Source organism: Eschrichtius robustus, chromosome 14, assembly GCF_028021215.1.
Source record: "Eschrichtius robustus isolate mEscRob2 chromosome 14, mEscRob2.pri, whole genome shotgun sequence".
Taxonomy (NCBI): Eukaryota; Metazoa; Chordata; class Mammalia; order Artiodactyla; family Eschrichtiidae; genus Eschrichtius; species Eschrichtius robustus.
In genome coordinates, this window is record NC_090837.1 from 22,501,351 (window position 1) to 22,518,155 (window position 16,805).

General features: G+C 51.5%; 1 protein-coding gene across 2 annotated transcripts in view; it reads right to left on the reverse strand.

Annotated features, from left to right (window-relative positions):
* Nucleotides 1-4,260: 4,260 nt before the first annotated feature.
* The window catches only part of KREMEN1 (kringle containing transmembrane protein 1), a 63,913-nt gene continuing 51,368 nt past the window's right edge, over nt 4,261-16,805 (reverse strand). Inside the window, exons 6-9 of one of the 2 annotated variants that reach the window (XM_068563351.1) lie at nt 11,688-12,020; nt 10,662-10,820; nt 9,481-9,565; nt 4,261-7,865 (exon numbers count right to left, since the gene is read on the reverse strand). In XM_068563351.1, the coding sequence (XP_068419452.1) occupies nt 7,697-7,865; nt 9,481-9,565; nt 10,662-10,820; nt 11,688-12,020 (746 nt within the window). In that variant the 3' untranslated portion in view covers nt 4,261-7,696. Of the gene's footprint in view, nt 7,866-9,480; nt 9,566-10,658; nt 10,821-11,687; nt 12,021-16,805 lie in introns of both variants that reach the window. The other variant, XM_068563350.1, reaches the window with a different exon arrangement.

The window sequence follows — 16,805 nt, forward strand, 5'->3', positions numbered from 1 at the left end:
TGTCTGTGGCTGTTTAGGGGTGGGCCTTGGTGCCCGCCTCCCACTGCCAATCCCCACCCCCTCACAGTCACCCAAAGGCTTGAGGACTTGAGGTGATGGGGGGGGTCCTTGGGGGTCCCTGGGAATGGGCTGTGGTTCGAGTGGATGCTGCCCCCAACCAGTGCAGGCAGAGTTGAGAGGTTGTGACAGAGACTGGAGACCATAGGACCCACAAAAGGTAAAATAGTTACTATTTAGCCCTTTGCAGAAAAAGGTCGCTAACTCCTGGTTTGAGTACCTGACACTGGATAAGTGATCAGTAAAATGTATGCATGGTTACTATTATTATTATTACTCTTTTGGTCTAGTTTTAACTTTCAGGTACCCCTGTTTTGGCTTAATAGAGAGATTCTGTACCTGAAGTCCATGGAAGGGTTTCTGGGGCTGGGTGGGGAGCGTCTCTGAATCTCCAGAATTTCTATGTAGCTTTTGCAGGTGAGGTCTTTTGGGGACAGGCTTCGTGACATTCCTCTGATTCCCAAAGGAGTCTGGGTTGCCAAATAGGTAAAGAAGTGTAGGTTTGATGCCTTCCTCACCCTAGGCAAATTGATCTGTATTTTCCCTGGGCTGTCTGGAGGCAACAGGGATGATATTTGGGGGAGATATTTGGGGGCCACAGGGTTTCCCCTCAGAGCCCAACCCCCTGCCCAAGTGGGAGGGGCTTGCAGAGCAACAGGAACCAGGAGTCCTGGCTTTGGAGCCAGCAGACTTGGGCTCAGTCCTGGCCTTGCCCTCCACCAGCCGGACTGCTTCTCCGAGCCTTGGTTCCCAGGCTGGGTTGACCCAGGGATGACTTTGAGGGTTGAGCACAGTGTCTGGCACACGTAGGTACCGCAGAAATGGTAGCTATTATTATTATCATCATCATCAGCATCCTTGCACATTCAGATTTCCTCAGCTCACCTGGGACCTATAAAAAGCTGCCCCACATTTGGCTAATATGAGGGTTGAATTCCCACTGAGTGCTCTTGATCCGATTTTATCTTTGGTACCAGCAACTAAGGCGAGTTCGTTACACATATTCTCACGATCAGTGTGTAAAACAGCAGGTCCCCAATTAAGTTTTTAGAAGTTCAGTGGCTTCACTTGAACAGGGACAATGGTAAACGTTCCTGAGAGCTAAATAAGAGATCTGAAGCTTCTCTGTTGCAAGAACCTTGGCTGTTTCAAATCCTGCCATCTTTTTTTCCCCAAGGAGTTACTCTGGACCTCAAGCTTGGATCTGTTTTCCCCCTAAAATGTTTCTCTGTGGAGCCTGGTTCCCCAGCCCAGTCATCCACAGTGGGCAGGTTCATTCCAGAGCCTGGTAACCACCACTGAGAGGGCTGAGGGCATCCCTGCCACCGGGCTGTCCTGGAGACGGGCCTCCCGGACACAGGCTGGTCCATGGCCAGCCCAGCCCAGTGCTGTCTGCGCCCAGTTGCCGGGTGTAGTCCCATTCAGCAGGGATCTGGTGGCTCCAGACAACAGCTGGAGACCAGGACGGGAGACTTCCAGCTACAAGCAAATGTTGCTGCTTCTTGAGGTTGAAATATTCTATCCCCAAAGTGTCCCTTTCAGCCAAGCGAAAACAATCCCCCATGGGGACCCGACCCCGCCAGAGGAACAAAAGCTTCCCAGTTCTCTGCGTCCCAGAGACCGTCTGCAGTTTCAGGCACGCACAGCCCAGTGGGGAGAGGGGATGATCACGTGACCCCCAAGCTTGGAGACAAGGTCACCCTTGTCCAGCCCTTTCGTCTCCATAGGAAGAAGGGCCTTGGTTGCCTGACCGAGGATGGTGCTGATGCTGCCCTGGTGCTGGCTCCCGGGTGGGCGGGTTTTAGTGTCCCATCTTGCAGGTTCGGAACGAGGAGATGAGGTCAAGGCCAGCAATCCCCAGAGTCCACTCAGATGGGTTTTGGGGGCTCCTCCTGGCGCTGCTTTAGGCAGGACAGTGGTGTGCATCCTGCTGCGTGTATTTATTTTTCTGTTGCAGGCGGATCCATCTCTAAGAAGTTCACCAGCTAGGCCGCCCCATTTGTCTTCCACCAGCCATTAAATATATTTTCCTTCAGGGAAGGAAAGCGCTTATGGGAAAGAGAGGAGAGCTCAGAGAAGATAAACACTCAAGTGAAGCTGGCCTGTGAGCTGCCATCATGTGGCAATGGCCACAGCAGGTTAGGGCTGACTGCCTGGGCGCAGGCCGAGGTCAGGAAGGGAGGGGACAGCGGGAGGGGGGCACAAACCCCACGTCAAGGCAGCGCTTTCTGGAGAAGTGTCTGGAATGACTGCTGTGCTGCGCAGCTCTCCTCCCCTGCCCCTCTCTGTTCCGCAATGAATCTCTAGAGTGATACGGCCTTCAAAATCGAGTAACCAATACACTGTGGATGGCGGAGGAAGCAGCCAGTGGAACTTAAGGCCACTGCCTATGAGTGGATGATTCGTTTTAGAGGAAAAGGTGACTACCAACCAAACGTCTCAGACAAGAGGGCTGTCACAGTTCAGTGAGCGTCGGCATCACTCAGAAGCTTCCCAGGGATTCTGGCGGGTCTGGGGTGGGGCCCAGGAACCTGCATTTCGAACAAGCACACCAGGGATTCTGAGGCAAGTGGTCCAGGCACCGCTCTGAGGAACACGTCTGCATCTGAGGCGGTGGTAACGTGCCCCCTTTTCTCCTTGCCATAGCCGGCTGGAGCAGGGAGACCTCCCCTAGCAAATTGCCTCCTGAGAATTTGGACCTGGGGCTCACAGAACCAGCAGTGGCTGTGTGACTGAACCAGGCAGGTCAAAAGCTTGGCTTCCGGGGCTGCCCCCTCTCCTTCCCCACAAGCCAGCTCCCCCCGCCCCAGTCCTGCCCAGGCTCCCTCTCATCTGCCTGAGTGTGTCCGTGACACTGTCCTCAGCAGCCTCCTGGGTGGCCCCAGACACACCCCGGAGATGTCATCTGTGTCCCCATTTCAATGGGCTGTAGAACCCAGGCCTGACCCTCCCTAGGTCTCAGGCTGCCCGTCCGGGCCTGACAGCTCTGCCTCCATGTCCCACGGGACCTCACTCGACTCAGCCCAAACAGAACTCAGTGTATCTTCTCTCTCTTCCGGTGCCTTTTACGTCCTTTATCGAAAAGACTGGCCTCTCTCTCTCCCCAGCACCCAAGTCAGGATACTTGGGCATCACCCTAGACACTCCCTTGTTCTTCACCCCCCAGCTCCATTCTAAAATAACAAGGAACAGCCACCACTTACTGAAAACATACCACAGGTAATAACTCATCACAACTCGATGAGGTAAATAAGTACTGTAATTGCCCTCACCTGACAGGTGAGAAAACAGGCACCTGGGCGCCCCCCCCACCCGCCACGCCCGAGGTCACGTGGTGGTGGGGTTGGCGGATGAGCCAGGCCCCTGGCCTGTGGCGGTGGCCAGCTCTCTGTCAGGCCCTCCCCTCCCTCCACGGCGCTGGTGTGGAGGCCTCGGCATCTCCCGACTGGCCTCCTCGCCCTCGGTCTTACCCCACTCCGACCTGTTTTCCAAATGCAAGTAGGAAATCCTTCTCACTGGGAATCTGGCATTGCTCCTCCACTGAAACCCCTCAAAGGCTCCCTGTTTTACACCCCCGGCCTCACAGCGAACCTATGGTGGGAGCTGAATCCTGCAGGCTGACTCAGCCGTGCTCTTAGTTTACTGCCCCGCACTCCTATCTGAGCCTCAGCTTCCTCATCGTCAAAACAGGGACCACAGGACCCACTGAAAGGGCCACTGGGGTGCACGGCTCCTCACGAGAGAGGGCAACTCACAGCCGAGCTTCTTCCGTGTTATAAAAAGGAAGGGGTGGGGGGAAAGGGGAGAGGAAGAGCTGGCTGCTCTGAAAGGCAGGGAAACCCATGTGGACGATAATCATGCAGCATGCTAGCCTTCTCGACCTTCTGAGACGTAGATGCCGTGCATCTTACAGGAGGGGAAGCTGGACCGACTGACCTGAGGCCACTTCGGACCCAGGTTTTCTGAGTGCAGAGCCCTGTGCCCTTGCCCGTGGCCACCCTGTGTCCACCGTGCACCATGTGAGTTTGGAATCCCAACTCTTCAGACCTTACCGGCCGGAGATCGGCTGTGGGTCAGAGATGTGATGAGAGCTGAGCGACTGGAAGACGCTGACCCAGGGAGAGCCCGAGGTCCTCCCAGTGCGACACCTTCCTGGCCTCGGGCTTGGGAGCCTCCCGTAAACACGACAACCTAGGGCCCATCTCGATTTCTACAACAATGAGAATATTTATTTTTTCCAGACGGTAAAAATAACATTTTTCTCTCTTTTGTAAAAGTTAAGTACCATTACATTCCATTTTCTTAAATAACAATCCTAAAAATATATATTAAATTGTATACAGTGCGTCACACTTCATCTTATATTTTAAAATACATGATGTTTCTATTTTATTCTCAAAGTTGTGTATTAAGAGCATATTTACAAATAAAGCCTTGTCATCCAAAGTCAGGATCCCTGCGGGGAGGTGAGTCTGGATGTGGGCAGGTGCTGACGCCGTGTGGACCCCTCGGCGGCAGCCCCCCAACCGTGTGCTCCTGACGATACGTCCTTTCTGAAGCAGTAGATTGACCTCAGACTTTTCTCCACACCCCACTGCTGCCTCGTTAAATATGTTCAACTTGGCAAGACGGGAACCTGGGAGATGGGCCCCCTGGGGTCTGCAAACAGAGGGTGAGGCCCATCCCCCAGGCCAGCCAGCCTGAGGGGAGGCAGCTGCGGCTGGAAGCTCTGAAAAACACCCCGCGCCAGGGTAGCTAAGCTGAGAGCCCTGGCCAGGAGGTAGAACAGTGAGGAGGGTAAACAAAGACACCAGAGGAAAACAATCAAAAGGTTAAACATTCCCAAGGTGGTAGCAAAAGCAGACATCAAACAGCAAGGAGAAGACTGGACACCCAAGAGGGCAGCAGTTGACCGGGCTACAGAGTGGGGGCCACCCGGCTCTGCGGGAGGCCTGGGGTGCTCATCAGACAAGGGGATGGGACCTCGGAGGCCGTTCCCCTGTAAGTGCTAGGGAATATGAAGTGCCAGGAAGCATGGGGGCTTGGTGACAGGCTGCATGCCCTGCTGGTGTCAGGACGACCTGGCCGGACGCTGAGCAGGTCAGGCCACTCCTGCCTGGGGCTGACGATGGGCCATGTGGGTGGGGCTGTGCCCAGGCGTGCCCATCCATGCGTTCAGCCTAAGGGCCAGGACAGCTGTGCTTGCGAGTGCTTTGATTGTTGCGTTGCCAGTTTCTGGTCGACTGGAGTCTTGAGCCAGAGCCCACACTTCAGAAGTTACAGCAACCTGGTTACCTCGCTCATGCCCAGAAAGGGGGGGCCTCACCCTTTTCTCAGGGTCACCCCTTTCCAGTCCCCTCCAACCCCCACTTTCTCGCCTCTAAAGTGGTTTCTTAGCAGATCAAGTGCTTCCTCCTTCGGTGCTCCTGGGTGTGTGTCTCCGCTCTTCTGGGACAATTTAACATCTCCGGTGTTTACTTAGCCGCAGGGGGCCCTCTGGGGGATCACGCTTACAGAGGTCGGCCTGGGACAATTTATGGCCCTCTCCCCCCATGCTGTCCTGAGGCCGGTTTGGGATTCCCGGGGCTGCTCCCGGGATGGTAAGTGGGTCCCAGGGTGCTGGGCTGTGCCTGGGGTGGCAAGAAGGACAACACTGGGGTCACAGCCCTTCCGGGGTCTCTGAAAAAGGGCTGCTCCAGGTGCTCAGACACACCGTGACCTGAAGTCACGAAGTGTGAAGAGGGCAGGCGGGCCCACAGGATGCACCAAGGCCAGTGATCAGAGGGAGCCCACGGCTGCGAGCAACTGCCCCCGGCCGGCTGGACCCCTCCTGGGTGGGATTCCACATTCCCTCTGTGCTGCGTGGACCTATTCACAGCACAGGGCCCTCTGTGACTGCACACACCTGACACTTGTGTTTGAGAGGAGATTCCATAAAGGCCAGGAATAGCTTGGAGGGGAGACTGCACACGTCAGTATATTCCAGTGGTCCTTGCACTCAGCAGGCCTGTCTCCAGACCCTGGGGCCGGCAGACAGCTGCTCAGGGTAACCGCCCTTTCTAGATCAAAGCCTCACCCGGTGCCTGGGGCAGCGCCCCCACTCTCCCGTGGACACGTGGCATTTCCCTCTCCAAACGCCCCTCGCCCACCCTGCCAGCTCCCAGCGTCTCTCCTGGTTGCCGGTGTCGCCTCCCAGCTGGCCCCACGCGGCCCTCTGTCTTTCTGGGAGCCGGGCGCAGACGTCTGCCGGTGTGGAGAACCCTAGGGAAGGCCACAGCAGGCAGTAGCTCAGGGGCTCGGCGAGGGGGGCAAAGTGCCCCAAACAAGGAACCTGTGAGGCCAGAGGCACAACGAGGCCCAAGGCTCGAGCGCCTGCGGGAGAGCCACACTCCGACAGAGGCCAGGCCCGGCCTTCGGGGTCCCAGGTGCTCCTCCCGGCTGCTGTGGACGAGGCTGCTCTTGGACAGGTCGGCGGGGCTTCTGGACGGGATGGCACTGACTCCCACCGCCCACGGCCGCTGCAGCTGCAGCTCTCAATCTTCAGAGGCCTTTCCTCAGTGGGGCTCCCGTTCCCACACCCTCCCTCCCCACTCCACATGCCACTCTCTGTGGCTCCCCTCCCCTTCTGGGGGGCAGAGGGTGTGGGAGCAGGGACAAGAGGCCTCTCCTTCCCCACTGAGCCATTCCGAAGCCCACCCTGTCCCCATAAGAAGAGGCATGGAGGCCGCAGAAAGCACAGGCCATTGGGAATTTTTCATCCTCTTTTAAAATAAGGGACACTTAAAGGACGGACTGCTGGCACCCTGTGTCACACGTTGCTTCCTGGATGCTCAACCACGTTTACACTCCCTGTTCTGAACTGAGAGTCAGTTTAGGAATCCCGAGACGGGGCCTGGATCAGGCTCCACAGGACGAGCTGCTTGGGGGAGAGGTCACCAAATCCAGCCCAACAAGCAGCTACTGAGCACCTAGAAAAGCTTTCGGTAAAGTCTACTGCATGAATAAATGAATGGGTGTTTCCTATGACCACCCCTCAAACTTGTCTGCTGGTCACCAAGCTGCAGAAGAAGCCAGAGAAAGAAGCCCATCGGTGAAGGCGTCAGGTTTGACATGACAGGCCCTCCCAGGCTGGAGGCGGCCCATTCTCGCCCGGAGCCCCAGAGTCAGCACAGAACGTGGGTTTCCGTCATGCTTTGGGGGGGCCAACCCCCAGGACAGCCTCAGAACTCTCTATGCCTGGCTTGTTCCAAACCATAAAGACCAGGAGAAAGCGATCTGTGTGTGGACAAAACTGAGAAGAAGCACTACCTACCCACTACCTGACAGTCGTCTAGAACGTACCTGAGCCCAGTGCTGGACACAACCATCTCTGTTATCTCAGCCCCACTGTCCCGACACCCTGTTCCTAGATCAGAGAGAGAGAGATGCAGGAGGCACAGACCGTGGGACCGTGAGTCTCTCTCCTAAGTGCAGTGATGAAGCAGGTCGAATCCAGGCTATGCTGCCCCTATGGCCGGTGCCCCAGAAGAGGCTGAGGGAGAGGCAGGAAGAGTCAGTCAAACGAAACCACGGGAGAAGTGGTCCCCAGGGGCCTCGAGCTCAGAGGGATCTCGTGTCCTGGGCACGGAGTGGGGAGGTTTTAGTCACTCACAAGAGGATTACGGTCATCTTGTTGACTCTGACCCTTGAGCTTCTTCTTAAAGATGGAAATCGAAGTAGAAGGCTTATAAAAAATGCTCCAGATTTCCCCCGACGTCCCTGGTTGACGACAGTCCCTAAGGTCCCCTAAGGCAGGAACACGATGGGATCTGTCAAACAAAAATAACTTAATTTTTCAAGTAGAATAGAACAAAGCGTCCAAAACAACCTACCATCTCATGAGATACCTGCACCTATAAAATGGGACATTCGGTGAGGCGAGGCCTCAGGAAACCTCATAGCAGCCTTTAGAGACCCAAGGGACCGCCTTGTGGATGACCTGCGCCCTGTGGGATAGCAGTGCAGTGGGGCAGGTTCCAGCTCAGTGTAATGAAGAACCTTCTAGCTGGCAGGATTATTCAAATCTGGAAAGGGCTGGCCTGAGAGATTATGAGTTTTCAAAATACTTCTTTCTTTTTAAGCAGAAGAACTCTTTTCAAATGACACTTATTCAGAAGCCCACCTAGCTAAACAGGATGAAGGCAAGCCTGCTCTTCTTGGACTAGGACCTGCCTTTCTACCCACGCCTGCCCTGCCCCCGTGCCAGCCCCCGGCACTGCTTGACAGGGAAGCTGCAGAGGGGCTCGGTGTCAGATGCACGTCAGACACGGGCTTTGGGGCCTCAGCGTGCGGTGAAGTGCTGGGCCCTACAGAGAGTGTCCTGCGTTCTCCCTGCTGTGGAGGACATGCAGACGGGACTGTGCCTGAGAGGCTTCCCCAGAACGTGTGAACTGGGACTTAAAAAAAAAAAAAAGAGAAACACAGATATAGAAGCTCAGTAAACAATAACAAGGACATTGTTTCCACTGAAAACTGTAAAGTGCAGGGTGGAGAGGCCTATGGGTGGTGCCGAAGTGGCCAAGGGCAGCCTTTACAGGGCAATGGGGGAGCCGGCATTTAATGTACAAAGAAGTCTGTGGCAGAGAGCAAGCCAGAAGGTCAGGGAAAAGGTAGCTTTTACAGGACACCAATGCTCAGGAAGGCCTTGAAATGGAGAGAGCCCTGATGTCAATTATATCTCAGTAAAACTGAGAAAAAAGTTTTACTGAGGAAAAAAAAGAAATGGAGAGAGCCTGGACTGGGAACCACAGGAAAGACAGAGCAGAGGGCTAGGAAAATTAGCACCCCCCTCTGTAGGCACACAAACATCAGTGCATGAACAATCGCCCCTTTCCTGGAAGGCAGAACAGTTAAACCTGAACAGCGGAAGTAAGGGGAGGAAATATTTTTTTCCAAATTGGTCAGAACTGAAGGATGAAGCTTTTAAAAGCTTCTTAAATAATTGTTTTAAAATAATTATTAAGCAATAGTTAATAAAATGTTGGAATTCTCTTCCTAAGAATGTCTCACAGTTTCTAGAAGGCATCAGGAAATATGCCTGGTATTGTCCTAGGAATCTTTGCTCTTACGTAAAGATCTCTTCAAGGGGCCAGCACGAGCCAAAAAATGGAAATTGTCCTGTTTTATGCCCAGACTATTTCAATCCTCCTTGAAATCATATCCTTTAGACCCAGGAGCACACACAATCCCTCAAACCTAGTGAGATTTGTCCAGTTGTACATTTCACTCTACAGGGAATGAGGAATGTCTATGGCCTCACGCTGCCCAGCACTGAGGACTCTGGAATCATGTTCCGATATTACAAGTGTTCTCAGACAACTGAAGCGTAGTAGAAAAGGAGCCCTGAGCCTTCCCCTCCTGGAGTCGGGCGGCTCTCATACTCACTTGAAAGTGATGTGCAGAAGTACCTTTGCTATGATGGCTGTGACTGTGAGGATAAGGAGCGTTGCCAGGCCATACACTGTCCATCCTGCAAGTGCAAAAGACAGGGGTGATCGGACTGTGTGTGTGAGCTCACTTTTCAGAAGGAGGTCTGAGTGAGCCCTGGCGGCTCAGAGAAGCAGGCCTGGCTGAGGAGCTCCCTGCAGGTGGGGGTAGCCACGCAACGCAGCTCGAGCTGGGCTGGCCCGGAGTCCCAGGCCTTCTGAGCACCTCGCCTTGCTCTAGACTACCTCCTGGAGAGAAGCAGGCAGCGTGGTCCAAAGCACACTCAACTTGGAGTTCAAAGGGGTGGTGCACATTCTGTCCCTACCACTGGAATCACTGTGCGACCGCAGACAAATTACATAAACTCTCTGGGCCTCACTTCCTCATCTGAGGAATGGGATGTGTGACTTGTGAAATCCTACAGATACACAAACAATAGGATACACAGGAAGGGGCTCTCCTCCCTGACTTCCTGCTGTGAGTCCTGCAGGGGAAAACCTCTAGTCCAGGGAATCGCGAATGGTATCTGCAGCTCTACCAGCTTGTAAAGGCTCCAACTTCCTTGGCAGAAAAGAGAGAGTGACAGTCCGTACCCGACCAAGTTAGCCAGCTTGAACCATAAGATCACCACCCTCTCTCCACCCGTCTCCTGCAGGACCTGCCTTCACAGCTCTGGTGACTATCTGACTTCTTCTTTTGCTTTTTGTCTTTCTCCTTCCACTTGTCAGCCACAGGAGGGCAGGGATTTTGTGTGGTTCGCTGTACAATCCAGTGCCTAAGACAGAGCCTGACAGCATTAAAGCACTTACACATCTTCCGAATGACTGAATAAACACAGCTCTGGCAACTGCCGATGCACTCAGAGAGCTACAACTTGGGGCCGTAGGAAACACTGGGTTAGCTGATTAATCACCATGTACTAAAGGCAGCCGTGTTGGATCTTGGAGGTAAGGACTAAGGAATCAAGCTAAAGAGAAAATGTCCCTCCAAGGCCAGGACAAACAGAGTCATGAAGCCAGGACCCCCAGGCCGCCTCGGAAAGAGAAACACCTGAGAGAGCTCTGTTTCTGTAACCGCCAAGGGCACTACCCCCAAGCTCTGTGGCTCCCACCCCTTTGATGGTGTCTGGGAACTGCTACCTGGCACGGTCTGGGGTGGGTGGCTGGGGCTGGTGGTGATGACGTAGAGGACTTTGGAGGACCGGGCAGCGCTGACGCTGAGGTTGGCCTGCTCCGTGATCACCTCAGCCAGCGTCTGGTTGGCAGTGGGCCTCTCCTGTGGCGGGTCTTCCTTGACGGCTGGAAGATCAAAAGGAATTAGCTGGGGGAAAGCTGGTGGAGACAACGAAGAGGATGAGGCACTGGTCATGAAGAGAAGGCAGTTTTCTATGGTTCAGTGCTGGGGGCAATTCTTGGCCCCGCTGGCCCCAAAGCAGAACCTGCCATGCTCTGGCTCCGAAGGAGCCATTTGACGTGTCTCTGCATGGACACCTGAACATGCTTTAGGGTTTTCCTTCCCTTGTGCCTCTGCAGCTATGGTCCCTCTGCCCCGAAGGCCCTCTTCCTTCCTATCTGTCCTCCCCAATCCTACCTGTTCTTTCAGCCTGTCCCACCCGTGAGGAGGCCTCCTCCTCCTTCCTGTAGCTGCACACTGACTGAACTCTTCTTGAGGCCCTTGACGACCAGGACAGAGACTAGGTCGTGGACACCTGCTGTGTTCTCATGTGCGGGCAAGGAGGTGTGCCTAGCACACGTGTGTTCACATTGCAGGGGCAGGAGTGCAGCTCCATGTTAGGAGGGTCTGAAGATGGTAAACCAGGCTTTGGGGATTGGCTGGGATGTTCAGAGGCAGGAGGATGGACCAAATGACCTCTCTAGAACCTTCCAATTCTACCTATCTCAGCTCTTTTAGTTAGTCTTTTAACTCTCCCATGAAAACTGTCATGAGAACGACTAAAACAGCAGAACTCACAGCAGAACTCACACTCTAGAACAGTGGCACCTCGTTTCTGTATCATGAAGTGGGTACAAGTTATAAAATAGGAGGCAGGAAAACCTGCAAGTTGAGTGGGCAGATCCTGACGCACAGTCCTTCCGGCAAGAAGCACCCGAGGTCCACACGTCACAATGAGGTTCAAGGGGAGCCCGAGGAGGCCGGGGTCTTACCTTGGTACAAGACAGCAAATCCCTGGGCCTGATTGATGCGATCAGAGAAGAAATACAAGATGACAAAGTCCAGAGAGATGTTAAAGGACGAAGGTGGGCGGTTCCTCCCGTTGAAACGGACCAGGACACGGTGGGTGTAGCCGTCCAGCAGCTCTACCATGTCTGCGGAATCCCGGATGTCAAACAAGGCGAAGTTGAAGTAGATGTGGGAGGCTCCCGGGACCCGGATGGTCCAGTAGCAGACCCTCCCTGTGGCATACGCGTCAGGAAAGTCGGGGGAATAGACCACGGAAGTCATGGCCGAGTAATTCCCACCACAGGCACCGACCAGAGCTGCAGGAGACAAAAGGACACCAGCCCTCAGGCTGGGGCTCGGCCACAGGGCTCGCTTTTCAACCTGTTACAAACAAAACTTCCTAGCTGATGGGATCCAGTTTGGGATGTTGTTTTTTGTCTGCAAAACCGGACTGTCTTATGTTTCAGGATTGAATCACAGAATGAATCGCTTAAACCCTGAACAAATGACTGGAGGCTTTTTATTTTTTTCCCAGGAGACCTTAAAGTTAGCACACGGCACAGCAGTGCGGCCCCGGTGGGGGCCAGGCTGGAGTCAGAGAGTCTGGGTTCGGAACCAGCTGGGCCATTGATCCCAGGGGCCATACTTCACATCCAGGCCTCTAGCTTCTCGCAGCTTTGAGGGTGGAGAGACCACCACCTACCTGCTCTCATATCACATAAATGTGTGAGGACAGATGAGACAAAGCACATGAAAACACAGGACCTCTCTGCAGGGGGCACTCAATGAGGTAAGGTAGTAAAAAGCCGAGGGCATCCCAAGTACCTTAGGGGTGCGAGGTTCATTTGAGGGGCCACACTTGTTTTTCAAGTGGGAAACTGTGGCACAAGAAATGACTTTCTCAGAGGGTAAGCTCACTGATCACTCTGCAGCAACACATTTGATGTCTCTGGACTCCCGGTTCTGAGTGGCAGATACACTTCACTGTATCTTACGTGCTGAAGTGCAAATAAGATCCTGGAAATGAAAGTCCTCAAGAGGGAGGGTAGGGCCGGGATTTAAAAAGCAGGCTTTGGGGGAGTTCTGCTTCCCTTTAGGATGTAGAAAGCTGCTTTCATCCTAACAATGAGAAAAAGCTCAGAACTTTTCTTCAACCCATTAGAAAGCTGAGATCTCAAGACAACCAAGGCAATTTAATTCTGAAAAGTAAGAAGCTCCTCTGAGGAGAGTCAGGCCACACAAAGTGTTTCATCGTCGACGGAACACAAGAGGAAGAGGGCTTCGCCATGAAAGTAAATAAGAAGAAAGCAGCTAAAATTTTAACAAATTTCTAAAGGCTGAATGTGGGCTAGCCTCTCAGTCCAGGATGTCCGGGGACCCCAGACATAACAGGAGTCTGCACTCGCTTGCAAGCAATTCTGTGCAGGCCTCCACTCAGGGCCCACGAGAATGACCAGGGTAGGGCAGGAGATCAAAAGGTCCCCATTGGTGGCACCAGTGAGCAGGAGGTGATGGGTAGGAGGTGATGAGCTACTGCTGGGGGACAGGCCTGAAACCCTGCCCTCTTCCAGGACCCTCCTCTCAAAGGAAACAAAAGCCTTAAGCTGCAAGGGGAGGGGCAGCAAACCCTCCTGCTCCCAGGGCCAGGGTAGAAGCCCCTGGGGAGGGAGCAGGAGACTCTCTCGTTCCTGTCAAAGTAACCAGGCAAAGACTCATTGCTTCTGGGGGAAGAGCAGAGGCAAAAGCCATCAGCCCCTGGTTGCCTTGAGCCCTAGGATCCTGCACCAATGCAAAGCAGAGGTCTGCTACCCAGTGGAGGGGCAGGAGACCCTCTTCTTCCTGGGAGCCCCCACAGATACAAGGCAGTGCTCGGCTGCCAGGAGAGGGGTATTTGGGGATGCTGGAAAGACCCCATCCCTGAGGCCCAGTGACACGACGTGTCTGAGATGGAGGATGGGGCAGGAGAACCAAGAACCCCCAACCACACGACGAGCACAGCACCAAGTAACAAGCAGCAGAAGTCTACCATCGAGGGAGGGGAAAGGTCACGGGCATGGAGGAACTGCTCAAAGCTGAGGGTGGAATGGGAACAATGAAAAAACCCCACTGGCATCCCAGGCTCCACACTGAGCACAAGGTAACAGCAGCCATCATGGGAGGAAACTGAAGGCTGACATGCACTGCAGGTGATGATAGGAACAGGGAAACCCAAACCCAGCTCGACCACTGACAGAAAGGCTCAATCAATCCCCACACCGAGCAGGCCTGCCCATTTCCAGGTGTAAATACACTTCCTCAGCCTCTACTATCCTTCTACATATAGTGTACGGTATCCAATACAATATTACAACACACAAAACATAAAAGCAAGCAAGCAAGAAAGAAAGGAAAATAAAAGACACTGTCGGGACTTCCCTGGTGGTGCAATAGTTAAGAATCCGCCTGCCAATGCAGTGGACACGGGTTCAATCCCTGGTCGGGGAAGATCCCACATGCCGCGAAGCAACTAAGCCCGTGCGCCACAGCTACTGAGCCTGCGCTCTAGAGCTTGCAAGCCACAACTACTGAGCCTGCGTGCCACAACCACTGAAGCCCGTGCGCCTAGAGCCCGTGCTCCACAACAAGAGAAGCCAGAGCAATGAGAAGCCCGCGCGCCGCAACGAAGACCCAACGCAGCCAAAAATAAATAAATAAATAGATTTATATTAAAAAAAAAAGACACTGTCAAGCGATAAAACATCTGGTAATCATATCACAATATATATATACATATTGAGTGATTATGTTGTACACCTAAAACTAATACAGTGTTATACGTCAATTATATCTCAATTTTTAAAAAAGGAGATAAAACAATCCACAGAACCATACTCAATAATGACCCAGACATTAGAACTACCAGACAGAAAATATCTAGGGGAAAAGATGGACAACATGCTTGAACAGGTTGGAAATTTCAGCAGAGATATGGAAACTACAAAAAAGAGTCAGATGTAAATGCTATAAATAAACAATATTAGAGATGAAGGATTCCTTTGATGGGCTTAGAAACAGATTACACACACTGAGGAAAGAATCAACACGTTTGAAAATAGGTGAGTAGAAATTATCCAAAATGAAACACAGAGAAAAAAATAAATGAAAAAAGCAGAACAGAGCATCCAACAGCTGGGGCACAATATCAAACGGTCTAACAATATATAATTGGAGTCCCAGAAAGAGAAGAAAAAGAGAATAAGATAGGAGAAATAGTTGAAGAGATAATGGCTAAGAATGCTCCAAAGTTGATGAAAGGTTATTTAAGAATCTCAGCAATCTTCAGGCAAATAAAACAAAAATTTAAAAAACAAAGGGAATTCCCAGGCGGTCCAGTAGTTAGGACTCGGCGCTTTCACTGTCGAGGGCCCAGGTTCGATCCCTGGTGGGGGAACTAAGATCCCACATGCCGTGTGGCATGGCCAAAAAAAAAAAAAGAAGGTGAAGTAAGGCTTTCTCAAACAAAAGCTGAGAGAAGCCATTGACAGCGGACCTGCATTAGAGAAGATGCTAAAGGAACTTCTTTAGGCCGAAAGAATATGATACCAGATGGCAAATAAGAACATGAAAAGATGTTCAACATCATTAGAAATTATGGAAATGCAAAGTAAAACCATGAGTTACCACGACACACATGATAGAATGGTTAACATTAAAAAACAGACAATACAAAAGTGCAGGTGAGGATGAGGAGCAACTGCAAATCTTATATCTTGTCAGCCAGAGTGCAAAATGGTATAACCACTTCAAAGAACAGCTGGCAGTGTCTTATAAATGCTGAATATGCACTTAGTGTATGGCCCAGAAATGCTGTAACTCCTAGGTACTCACCCAAGAGAAATACAAACACATGCTCACACAAACACCTGTACATGTGTGTGTACAGCAGCCGTACAGCATCTTTATCACAGACTGATATTTATCAATTGGTAAATGATGAATGAGTTGTGATACATCTGTACAAAGGCATGCTTCTTAGCAATAAAAAGGAACTACTGAAACAACACAAGTGAATCTCAAAAGTATTTTTCTAAGTGAAAGAAGCCAGACGCAAATGTTTAAGTACTGTATAATTCCATTTATATGACTTTGTTCAGAACACAAAACCATACAGATGGAACACGAGATCAGTGGCTGCTGAGGGCTGGGGGTGGTGACCACAAAGGGGCACAAGAGAGCTTTCTGAGGTGACAAAAATGTCCTATATTTCGACTGTGTACATATTTGTCGAATCTTATTGGACTATGCAACTAAAAGGGTGATTTTACTGTATGTAATTTCACCTCAATAAACCTAAATTAAAAAAATAAAGATTCCTGGGTTCTAATCTTGACTTTACCATGTACTAACTATGAATTTGAGCAAGATACTTATCTTCTGTATACATCAGTTTCCTCATCTATAGAATGAAATTAGTAACAGTTTCTCCCTCATGAGGTTATAAGAATCAAAATGAGTTGATGCACGTAAAGTGTTTACTATGAGATCTGGCACAGAGTACAAGCTCAGTTACGTGTTAGTTATTTTATTATTATTATTATTATTTGAAAAGAAAAAAGTGTCCAGGTTAAACTGATATTTCAACAGCAAAGGCAGACAAACTCAGAAATTTCGATTCCTAGATGCGTGCCGTGCTGACAGTACATCCAATTCAGCAATTTCGAGAATAAGCACGTGACATCTATGATGGATTATTAAAGTTCAGTGATAATTCAGGAAAAAAGGAAACTTACATTTCGGATAATAAGGAAACTTAAAACTTACGAGTATATTCAAGATCTTATTTTTTGAAGGGGACATTGACCTGACACACAACCTAGGATGTGTCTTTCAGTCCGTGCATGTCATTGTTTAATTGGAAGCATTTTTTTCCCTTCAGTGGCATATAAAATAACGTTGCATCTCACAACTGATGGCATCTTGGAATCTATGAAATACAATTACTAATATAGTCCCAGCTGTCAGATCCTACCTGTCCTTAGGCCCTCAATCTTTTTCACCATTAATCTCCTCCCTTCCCACCAAAATGTAAGTTCCATGAGGGCAGGATCTCTATCTGTGGGACT